Below are 12,486 nucleotides of genomic sequence, written 5' to 3' on the forward strand. Positions count from 1 at the left end.
TAGCATGTAGGAGAAATAGTACAGTGATTTAACCTGTTAAATGCAGCCATCCTTGACTTCCAATGCTCCAGTTCAGCAGATGGGCCAATGTCATCAGCTTCTTTTCTCATTTGCTCATTTTCCACCAAAACTTGTCCAATTTGTTTGATCCAAATGATTAGTGCTCCCTCAAGTTTTTCAATGATCTCTGTGTTACTGCCTTTAAAATAATAAAACCAGACTGCACTCTAATAATATCTATCCAAAAATAAACTCATGTTTAAAAATAGTATTCTAAGTGTGTCCTTAAAAATAAACATATATTTAGAAGTCAGAGAAGCTAAAAATATTTAAGTTATAATGAAAAAGGTTACATAAGAACAATATATACACACGCGCACTTTGCACCTTCTTTTATAATGGAAAATTACAAATATACAATGGAAAAGAGGACAAATACAACAAGATGACAAATCCTGGTTTTAAAAAGAAATGAAATACAAACCCCTTCAAGGCAAGTGCAAATTGATCAAAGTAGCTATATAATTTACATTTGTATATTCTATGGGCATGTCTACATGAGATGTTAACTGTGCATTAGCTTAATTTTACTGTGCAGTAGCCTAATTTTACTCTGCAGTAGCATGCAGGGCAAAACACATGCTAACATGCTACTGTGCAGCAGTATTAGGCTACTGTGCAATTAGTATCACTAAAATGTCATGTGCCAGTGCTACTGTGCAGTGGCACCAGTTACTGCACATTGATTTAGTACTTGGTTATCCAAGTACTAAACTTAATGTGCAGTAACTACTGCACATTAAAGGTCATGTAGACATACCCTATGTAATATATCTCTCTATTTCCAAGAGTCTGATAGAAACAGTTCTTGTGTTATGTTAAATTCACATGCAGCTCATTATAAGGCTCATCTACATGAGATGCTATAGCGATATAGCATTGGCAGGTACGAACAAGCTATGACACAGTAGTTTGTTGCCATGGCGTAGTAGGGTCAAAAATGACTCATGCACCACCGAGACTGCACAGTAACTGCGGTTACTGCACAGTCATTTAGTACTTGCTAACAAAAGTACTAAACGACTGTGCAGTAACAACTGTGCAGTCAGGTGTACATGTATACATGCCCACAGAGGACTATGGCCACTCAAATACTAACTTGTTTAGGACTAAGATTTTTGTATAGGTTTTACTCAGTCCAATTCCAAGTGGAAAGAAATGAAACTGAGTAGGGAGCTCACAATTTGGCCTATAAGCACACGGGTTGCACCACTTTTAAATCAGATAAACACTTAAAAGAGGACAAAATTTTACCACACTTAGTTTAATACAGAAAGTTTTTATTCAACAAAAATGCAAAAGTGATTAATAAAAATGCAAATTAATTTATTGGAGGATAACAGGGCTGAATTTATGATATCACAATTTTTTCTGAGGTCATAAACCTGCAATTATATTCTACTTCAGGAATGGAAGACTAAACCCTTTAAAGAAATCTGGCCTTGCAAAGCAAGAAACACTTTTCCTGAAGACAATCTCATCTCTACATTTGCTTGGCAACACATAATATTCCTTCTTCAGAAACTACTGGGCTACTTTTTCACAACAAAAGTTAAGGATGAAAAACATCTATCAGTAGAATGGTCCCCCTTAAAATATATTCTGCAGTGCTTCCTGTAAGTGGTCTTATCCATGCTTGCTTATCAACGTATAATATTCTTATTTCAGGAGTTACTGACCTGCTGTTATGTAGTCAGATGGGTTATGCAAATTGTTAAGGTAACTGTCAATATCCACCTCCTGCAGCTGAATTTTCCCGTCCAGATTCTGTCTTGATGATGACAAAATACCCACAAATTTATCCAAACAATACAGAAAATGTTGTATCTGGCTGTTCTTCAAGCCTTCTTTCACAGCTCCCCAGTGCTGATTATTTAAAAAAAATGATTGAGGAGAGAAAAAATGTAAAACAAAGGTAGCATTTATTAGAAAATTACAGTATTGCTTTTTCACAATAGAATTTAAGGATTAAAAAAAACCCACCCTCTAAAATACATTCTTTGATGCTTCAGCATGACCACCGCACTGATTGTAAATATCTCATGGGGAAATTTTGCTATTGGCTTCAATGGAATGGGAGAGGGAGCAGGAGCAGCCCAGCAATAATAAATTCCAAAACACTGGAATGTCTGTTCATCACAGTAAAGCTGGAGTGTACATGGTACTTATATCAATTTCAGTTACAGTATGCAGTAAGTTATGGGCCTGTGCTTGATAGACAAATCATTTTTTAGTAAACAGGCACAAGGATCTCATAGACATAAATGGCTGTCTTGAATTCTCTTGCCCACCTCAAAGTGACTTATTGGGCTTTCCCTATTGATTAAAACATGTATCTAATTCTGATGCAACCAAAAGTAATTGACACTAATTTTAATTCAGGTTACTCTAGTTTTAATTAAATCATTGCACTCCTGTCTTTTCAGAGATCTTATTCATGGTATTTTTAAAGACAAATGAATAAATGAATGAGAAATAGGAACTGTTTCCTTTCATAGACTTCTGTTTTAGGCTTATCTGCTTTATAACATAGAAGGCATTAGCCAGAACTCAAAATGGTTTTGCAAAGAAAAAAAGTACTTATTGATTACCTGTTGGGATTTAAGTGTTGGTATGAGGACTTGGGCCAGGAAGATTTCCAGGCCCTGAAGGATACTTCCATTGCTACAATCAAACATGCCAAAATTCACCTCCTTTGGGGCAAAAAAAATGGTTAATGGAATGTATTGAAATGAAACTTTTGCAACTCCATTACTAGTTGTGTGAACATCAGGTATATGTAAGACATGCATGCACAAACCATAATCTTTTCAATTCCTAAAAAGATACATTTCTTACCTGAGCCTGCCCCCCACCTTTGCAATTTGAAGTGATCCATTCCTGTTACTGGAAGATTTAGGACTAAGCTGTGCCCATTGGTCAGACTCCCACAAGAGTCCTTCCAACCTGGCATCAAGGCTTGCTCTCTCAAGTTATTAAAACCACTGGATACAATGTATTTATTAACCTCAAGGCAATTACATGTCTAATCTCCCTTTAGAGAACAATCTCTATTTGCTATAAATTGCATTCTGGTGATTAATCAGACTACTATGCTGAATCGAATGAAGAGAGAATCTATTAGGAGAGAATATTCTCTGGTAAGAACATTCTCATTCTGTTGGTTCTCTCCCCTTGTAACACATTTTTCCAACTCACAAAAGATCGTTATTATATATATAGACAACATTTTCCTATAGAAATACTCTCCATTGCTTTATCTTCACTGTAACTAGCTGAGTGAAAAAGGGTTTGTGAAATCAAGCGTAAAATACATTATTTTTGCCTGACCTGAGAGACATTTGCTGTAGTAATTGCTTTATCTGTAGTCCTTAGAAAAAATGCACAAGTTCCTGTCAAGCCCTATAAAAAGGAAAAAAAATATGTAAAAGTAAACATAACATATACCAGTAAATACAGTCAACAAGTTGGAAAATAAGTGAAAGATAAATTGTAATAAAATTTCAATTACTTGAAAAATATTTAGTGAATTCATTATTGAGACTACTGTACAGTTGTATGAAAACAACTCACCTCTCAACTTCTTCAGTTGCAGCTAAACAAAACTCAAGAAATTTTCAGTTTTAAAGTATTTCAAGTACTTTTTTATATTTATAGATTTTTTAGTCCAAAAGAGACCATAGTAGAATGCTTCTTCCTTCTACCAATTTAATTTAAAAAGGCTTTAAAAGTTTTACTAAGATGTATTTTTAAATGTCTGACATCAGTTTCCACATTCTCAGCTGGATTAGAAACATGGACAAATTGCTTTAGCAACACCTTAGACAGCATTCAAGTAAACTGCAAAGAGCTATGATTACAATAACTTAAAAATAAAATTAAATCTTATCAATCACTTTTCCTTAGTGAATACATTTTTGTGCTTCATATTCTTCTTGTTTATTTTACTTATTTAACTTTGTATATATTATATTTCCTACAGGAATCCCATCAAGGATGAAAGTCCCATTTTGCTAGAAACTATACAGATATGAAACCAGAGCAACTAATTATTTGCATGAAAGTTAAAATTTGCCATGAAATCTGTTTCACCTTTATATGCCTAAATGCCATTTATGTAGCCATATAATTGCAATGTTCAGCACTTGCAATGAGTCTGGCATTTACTTTACAGGAAGTAAGGACAACAGAAAATTCACAACCTTTAAGTGCAAGTGCTATATGCAATTCTCCAGCCAGGCCTCCCCTAATATAAATATATAATAGCATGTACATTAGAATTGCAGAATCTTAAAAGATAGGGTGGAAAGGGTTCTCAAGAGATAATCTACTACAACACACTGATCAAGGCAGGATCATTCCTTTCTAAAACTTTTCATACAAGCTGAGGAAGATTCCTCAACTTCTGTAGGCAATCTGTTCCAATGCTTAAATCCTTCCTAACATCTAAGTTAAATGTCCCTTATTCCAATGCAAAAGGATTTGGGCAGGGGGATGGGTAATATCTTTTATTGGATTCACTGCATAATTGGTCTAGATAGACATAGGCAAGATATTGGGTATCACAGTACTCTTCCTCAGGCCTCTAAGACAGAAGAGCTAAGCTAAAGTTGAGCTAAGTAGCAGATGGTAAGAGACAGAATGAACCATGCATGACAGATTTCAATAAAGTCACTTAATGTACTACCAGAATATGCTCCAAGACTGATACAGAACAGAATAGAGGCAAAACTAAAAATATGTTGCTGGAAGAATATATACAATTTTTATTATTTACATTCTCAAAAACGTAGTATTTTAATGACAAAAATCCCTTTCCATTATGGACTCTACTTCTAAGCTACAAATAACTGAACACGAAAAGATCATGCACAATAAGCTTTTTTTTACATTATTAAAGCTATCAATATATTTAAAAAATGGTAGTTTAACCAGCTCTCTTCCAGACAATGAATTCTGAAATCTGTTAAATACTATTGCCTTCTTGGTTAGCTTTACTGAAAAATTCCCATCTCAGTATAGAAACCAGTAGGAGAGCTTGCGAGGTTGTGGCATTGGCTAAAAAATTAAATATACATCTAACAACTATAAAAAGCTTTTTTTACCACTGCATAATGTTTTTGGCCATTCATCCTTATAGAGTATTTATTTTTACCTTTAAAATACTTCACAAATATAATCTAATGAAATAAGTTGATCATACCTCATTACAGCCCGTAGTAATAAATAGCCTCCTCTGAGAGCACAACTTGCTAGAAGACCCATCCGGCCACAAAGAAATATTTGACTTTTGCTGCTAATTAAATTATAAGTCAATAAAAATAGAAAGATATGAAAACTGTTAATCATTATTGAACTTATGCCACCTAAGCGTTTGAATAATAACTAGCTTTTTGATGAATCAGGGAAGAAACCACGAGCCCGGACTTACTATTGAGCTCAGTTTTACGATGAGATTTGACTTTCAGTGTTTCCTAGAAACACTCCTTTTATGGCAACAGGTTTGGAGCCTCATGGATAACACAAGGGACACAAATCTCAGACTTTACACATCTACTAGACCCTAAGGAAATTAGAGTCCAACCCTGTGGCTCCTAGTGACAGAGAGAGAGAGAGAGAGAGAAATAGTGTGTGTGCATGCGTGCGTGCGCATGTGTGTTTCTAAGCATCTCTGTCTCAAAAAGCTTAGCTTCCTCAGAAGGTGGGCTGCCACTATCTCCCTTTGGTGGGCTGGCATATAACAATCCCATCTCTCTGAAGGAGGCAGAAGGTCGAAAGCTCTGACCAGAATTTACTACTCTGTAGATTTCTTCTGTGAAATCTATTAGTGCCAAGGGCTCAATGAAATATAATGGTGATTCCAAAATTCCATCTCTCTTGAGTTGGCTCTGCCATGTCCCCTGTACTGGGGTGCATGAAGAAGTGTGGAAATTCTTCCCATGTAGGCAACTTTAAGGTTACTTTATGCCTCTGGGTATTACACATTCATATTAATGTGAATTGAGAGCTCTTTTCCTGGGTGAGTTTGGCCAGACTCCAGCAAAGGAGAAATATGCCACAGACACCCCTTCTAGCCCTTCCATTACATCAGTACCAGCTTGAGCATATTTTCTGTTCCTTGCATGAAACAGATCAGAGTATAGGGCCATTTGTGATTTAAATTAATGGTTTCAGCCTCTTGAATAAGTGTTTCCCCAGCACTGGAGCTGAGCACAGTTCAGACCGGGAGAAGGAGGAAACAGCACTTTCTGACTTCCCTAGTTTTATAACATGTAATTATGTACCCCAGTTTTTAGGCCATTTCCACTGTGAACAATCTGGCTCCATTAACTTTTTCAATTTCTTTTGAAATCTGATTCATAAATTTAATTATTTAGTGATTTCTCATGTCTAGTACTGAAAATCCTAGACTCACAGAAAAGAAGGGTAGGAAGGGACCTCAGAAGATCATTTAGTCTAACACCTTGTTCAAAGAAGGATCATCCATGTCTAAACTGCTCTGTTCAAGTGTTTCTCTAACCTTTTCTCTCACTTCCAAGGAGGGAGATTCCTCAGTCTCTCTACGTAAACTGTTCCACTACTTAACTGCCCTCACAGAGAGAAAGTGCTTATTACCAGCCAAACTAAATGTTCCTAGTTCCTATTTAAGATTATGGCTTCTTGTCCTGTCCCTAATGGCCAGAGAGAATAGTTTGTCATCATTATCTTTATAGCTACCCTTTATGCAGTATCAAATCCCCCTTAAGTCTTCTCTTCTCCAGACTAAGTAACTCCTGTTCTTCCAACTCTTCTATAAGAACAGAGTACCTTTCTATAAAAACAGTAGCAAATCACATCTGCAAAATTTGTTCTTGTCGCCACTGACATCAATGGGGAGTTGCCATTGGCATCATAACACAGTACATAAGCATACAGAATGCAGTTTCAGATTTTATAAGCTTTCCAACAGATATGTAATGGCCTTTGAAAAAAATAATATAACTTTTCTATTTACAACAACAAGAGTAGAATCATACCTGCAGTACATCTTGGTAAAAGAAAAGTAACTTTTTTAGTCCAGTAGGTGCAAAGAATTCTCCAAGAAGCTGAAACTAAAATAAAATTGCAGTGCTAGTTAAAATAACATGTTTTGAGGAAAATATGATATACAGCAAATTTAGGAAAGATATTTAATAAAATACCAAATCAATATTACCTTATCATCAGAAATAATGGAGTCCTCTACTTCCTGTATGTTTAAACCTAACACATCTGCTAATCTTGATATCAAATACTTGTGTCTGTCATCTAACTGAGCTCTTCTCTCCTCCTTGGTGACTTTGGCCTGCTTGGCCATTTCTCTCCTGGCTTCATTGGTCAGGACTACACTTTTCTTCCCAACTGGCTAGGAGACAAAAGTTTATTAAAACATGGTATATCAGTTTTCACAAATTTTACTTAATATTTAAGGGCTAAATTATGGTTTTGATTTTTTAAGACAGTTTCATAAATTATTTCAATGGGCAGTTCTGCTGGAAAGTACTTTATTTGGTTAGTACATATGTAAAATGTTTTTGATACAATTATTGTATTTCATGGTGTATAAGTTGAGTTTTGAAGCCAAATTTTTAACTCTTAAAATTCGACCTTGACTAACACACCGTCCCCTGCAAGCAGCATTGCCTAGGAGCAGACAGCACATAGCCCGCTGCCCAGGAGCTCAGGCAGCACATGGCCCACTGGCAGCTCGGCTGGCCAGGCCTGGGGGGGCCTGCTACCGTGGAGGAAAGGACCAGACCCTCCTGCAGCTCAGGGGCTGCCTGGCCCAGTGGCAGCTTACACCCCAGCTATGAAGCAGGCGGGGAAGCTTGTCTGAAAGCCTTCAGCAGGCACCTGCAGCCGGCAAGATACCTGGCACTACCCAGGAAGGGACTGGCTTGCCCCTGAGGCAGCATGGGTTGTCGGGAAGGGGAGGGCCGATTCTGATCAACATTGCTAGGCCCCTCCCCCCCCGAAAGGCACCAGGTGGCACCAGGAGGCACCAGGTGAACTGCCAGCCACAGGCACCTGCTGAAGCCAGAAACATTGAGGGGCCTGATCCTGCTTTTAGCAGAGCCTCCCTGCCTGCCCTGAGGCTGGAGGGAGAGCTACCACTGGGCTGGGCAGCCCCTGAGCTGCAGGGGGGCCTGGTCCTTCCCCCTGCAGCGGTAGGACCCCATGCCAGGGCCAGCTGTGGCAGGCTGCCAGTGGGCCGTGCGCTACCTGAGCTTGCAAGGGCCCAATCCTGGGAGCCCACCAGCACACCGCCTCTCCCGTGATCCTATCTAGGCTTCCAGTGCCTCACACACCAAGATGGGGTTGACTTACACACTGGACATACAAAAATCCTAATTTATTTTACAGAAATATGGGGTGAACTTATATAATGTGTCAACATATACACTGTTAAATATGGTAAAAGGAAAGCCTCCCCCCATTAAAATGTTACATTTAAAAAATAAATCAGGGAAGAACATCAGTTCTGAGGAACATTACAGCAAAATATTACAGAGTTAACAGACAGTACACGTAAAATTTCAGATCTGGATCCCAGAACCATATCTGGAGTCAGATCTAAATTTATAATATAACCTATCTACATAACAGTCCTGACCCAAAGGTGGGCCTCACTGGAGTAATGAGTAATATAAGCACTAATCAATGTAAAGAGCATTAAACAAAGCAGACCTCACCAAAAATGACCCCCATGCCACCTGGGTGCCTGTGGAAGTAAGCCTGCCAGACAGCAGCATCAAAGTTGATTATTAAGATTAATCAACAAGGCTGGTGCCAAAGAGTTTAAAACAGTGATTTTCAACTTCTTTCATTTGTGGACCCTGAAAGCATTTTGAATGGAGATGCAGACAGCTTTGGAAATTTCAAATGGAGGTACGGACCCCTCTGAATTGTAAATGTGGGTATTCACATGCTTTTGATTGCTCATAGTCATCTTTTGCTGACCCCTTACACATAGTCTGCAGACCCTCAGGGATCCGCAGACTGCAGGTTGAAAACCACTGGCCTAGGACACATCTGGTGACAAAATCTGAGGTTACGGTAATTTGGTATAGAGGTGTTCATGTTTGTAATGTAAATGCCTGATGTAAACAGAACTGCTTTCTTCATGTATAAAAGAATTCCTGGAAATCTTTCAACTTTGCATTAGGCTTAGGGTAGGAACAGACATAACACTTGAACCATTCCAAATGTGTCACTGATTGGGAACTGGTTCACATTTGTCCCTGGACAGAATTGTCCACATGTACACTGCTAAGGGTTCACTGCTGCCAAAACATCACCAGGGTTTTTTTACAGTACTTAGACCCTCTTGTTTTCCAGGCGTCAGTGTCTGGAGTTTCCCCTGGATTCCTCTAGAGCAGCGGTTCCCAATCTGTGGTATGGGTACCACCAGTGGTACACAGACACCCTGTCAGTGGTACGCATTAACAGCTTTATTATCATTACATTATATGACAAAAACTTGCTGGTGGTACTTAAGATTGTATCATTTAAAACTTGTGGTGTGCAATCTGTCAGAGTTTGGGAACCGCTGCTCTAGAGGGAGAGGAAGATCCAGATTGGGGCAGGGGGTTGGAGTAGAGGGGCTGTCAGTTCCTGGGAGGGCAATACAATCTGCTGCATGGGTTTCCTCAGGGACTGGGACTTCCTCAGGGACTTCCACTCCCTCAAGAACTCCCTAACTTTTCCAACTACTCAGGTACCTTGCATTGCTAGCAATTGCATAGAGATTTGTGTGCAAGGTGGAACCAGCAGGGCTGGGCTGGCTGTAAGAGTGTAGCACAGAGGACAAGAATAAAGAACAGTTAAAATGGGTTAATCCAGTTCACACTGAGCATGGAATTGGCAGCCACTAATTGACAGCTATTAAATGCCATTGTGTAATGGCTCTGTTTCTTCCTGCCCCATCCAGAAATTGGTGGACTATAGTCTCTGTATGCAACAGGTTGTCTTTGGACAATAAGAATCCTGGTTGCGTCCCAGAGCAGCCCCATTGCCCTGCATGGATTTTGAGGGTGATGAACAGTGCAGTGAGGGAAGCTTGGAAGAGTGACTGGACACTAGGCACATAATGCTCTATGTCTGCACATAACACTGAACTGGTTCAAGGAGGGCCAGCTCAAAATAATACTTGATTTTCTTGGTGTGCTTCTGAAATGTTTAAGAAAGTTTATACCAGTCTAAAGTAGCATGCACATACAGACTTTTGGAGTTTAAAGTGTATGTAAAACGTTCTAAGCATTACATCTGTTCATAACCATAGAGGACACAAATAATTGTGCATTATGCCTGTGCCTTACCACCAGTATCCAGAACTAACATTTTTATACCCTTTGGACAGGCATGCTAGCATATTGGTACTGTGTAGGTAATAAACCTGGTTGAACTTTTGCCACTGAACTGAACCTTATGTCAATTCTCTGTGTAACATCTTTTTCTAGCATGCTCCAAGACCAGCAGTCACAGCACAGACAATACCCTGACAGCATGTTTATACACAAAGAACTACAGTGACCAAGAGAGAACAGAGAGGAATTTTAAACTTTGGGAATGCAATTTCCAAACTGTGAGATATCTGAATATGCATATTAGAATCTAAGAACTTTCTTTCACTGAACCTGTTATTGGTAACTGATTTACAGTTTTACTTTATTCTTACAATATATTCTGTACTGCCTAGACCCGCCGCAGTATGCTGAAGTCATCTTGTTCCTTACTATACTTGGGGAGAATTCTGAATGTTTATGTCACAACCCAAAGTTGTGATTTTTGTTTTGTGTGTGCTTCGGCACTGCTAAATTATCTTCCCGCTAAATTGCAACTTCTTTGCACGGTTGAGTTTTCTGCTGCAGAAGAGAACCCCGGTGCAACGGAGAATTTCCCGCCAATTTGTAGCTTTCTTTGTATGGTGCATTTCTTTTTGCATCTAAGAAATGCTTGGTGCAAAGAGTTCCCGCCATTTGTATTCAAATTCGAACCACATTATTGGTTCACGTGAAATTGTGCACACGTGGAGGCTAGTGATTGGCTTGCTAGGCGTATAAAGAGCTTGGGTAGTTTCCGCCCAAGCTGGAGAGAAATTGGAGTTAGAGAGAGAAAAACCTTCGCCTTGTGTGAAGATCTCTAAGCGCTGCGGATCCTTACGGACCCAACGTATTTCTTAAAAGGCAACAGAGGCCTGAACAGCCTCTGGCCTCTCCCCGTCGCCGATAGATTCCTAGACGTATCCCTTCCTGGAACAAAAGAAACGAACCCACGGAGCTTCAACAACTCCGTTGGAGAGAGCGAACTTGTCGTAATCCTCAAATGAGGATATAAGCGGAGCTGTGCCTGGAAAACTGTCCAGCCTACACCACGACCATCTTTGGTGTAAGTAAACAATCTTTAAATCAACCACTACGCATCCGTAACTAATTCTAGCTCGCCTCCGGTCTTCTCCGACCCCGCGTGCCCGGGCTGCTGGCCACAGCCCGCGTGCGCAAAGACGGGCCGCGCCTCGCGCCCAGCCCGCACAGTTTATATGCTGGATTTTAATCCAGGCTGTACTCTAAACATTTTAATCTACTACAGAAGCACTCAGTGGGTGCATCTACATGAGACACTTACTGCAATTGCCTAATTAGCTCCACAGTAATGCGTCACTATTTACATGAATGGTGCTATCAGGCTGGAGTAAACCAGTTAACTCTACTGTAGGATACTACTGCCCAACACTAGTATTATTCTATGGCGGGGTTATTTACTCTGCCACAACACATGTGTAGATGGTGACCGGGGCTGCCTGGGGTACTACAAGGGTTCTACAATGCAGGGATGCCTACTGGCTAGTGCCACACTGCAGCATCTTTGTGCCCCATCCAGCCCCTCCATAGCACACTGAGCTGGAACAGAGCAGCTCCAGGCTGGTAGTCTGACCCCATAAGCCCTGGCTCAATGTGCTGTGCTCCCAGATGCACGTATAAACGCTGCACCTGGGAGCAATAAACTCGGTGTGAATGGCACCAAAGTTTATTCGGGCACACTAATCGCATGTGCTCAATGTGACTCAATAGAACAGCAAAACAGATCAACAGCAAAATCACCATCACAATCATTTTCCTCTCCCACTATAACATATTTAACTGGCCTTTAGAATGTATCTGAGATTAGCACCGTACTAGGAAGGAAAGAGGAAAGTTCACCTTGGAAAAGGATTTTAAAACAATGCAAATATGTGCATAATAAGAAGGATGATACACAGTGACAAAGATATTTTGGAATCAAAAGAAGGCCTTCACCAGGTTGATAAGAATTAATCTACGCATCTTGGGTAAATCCTAAGTAATGGTTCATATGAAAAAGCCAGATCCTCCATTTCACTCCTTTTGTTTGGCAGCTCTTGTGATGTGA

The 12,486-nt window shown here is 39.7% G+C and overlaps 1 protein-coding gene across 1 annotated transcript in view; it reads right to left on the reverse strand.

The window, feature by feature from the left end:
* The window catches only part of LOC102562817 (dynein axonemal heavy chain 5), a 257,486-nt gene extending 249,767 nt beyond the window's left edge, over nt 1–7,719 (reverse strand). The window contains exons 1-7 of the mRNA XM_059723533.1: nt 7,687–7,719; nt 7,256–7,444; nt 7,077–7,151; nt 3,391–3,462; nt 2,652–2,753; nt 1,740–1,926; nt 34–199 (exon numbers count right to left, since the gene is read on the reverse strand). Of these exons, the coding sequence (XP_059579516.1) occupies nt 34–199; nt 1,740–1,926; nt 2,652–2,753; nt 3,391–3,462; nt 7,077–7,151; nt 7,256–7,444; nt 7,687–7,719 (824 nt within the window). The remainder of the gene's footprint in view (nt 1–33; nt 200–1,739; nt 1,927–2,651; nt 2,754–3,390; nt 3,463–7,076; nt 7,152–7,255; nt 7,445–7,686) is intronic.
* Between the last annotated feature and the right edge of the window lie 4,767 nt (nt 7,720–12,486).

The sequence above is a fragment of the Alligator mississippiensis genome, chromosome 3 (genome assembly GCF_030867095.1).
Source record: "Alligator mississippiensis isolate rAllMis1 chromosome 3, rAllMis1, whole genome shotgun sequence".
NCBI classification, from domain to species: domain Eukaryota; kingdom Metazoa; phylum Chordata; order Crocodylia; family Alligatoridae; genus Alligator; species Alligator mississippiensis.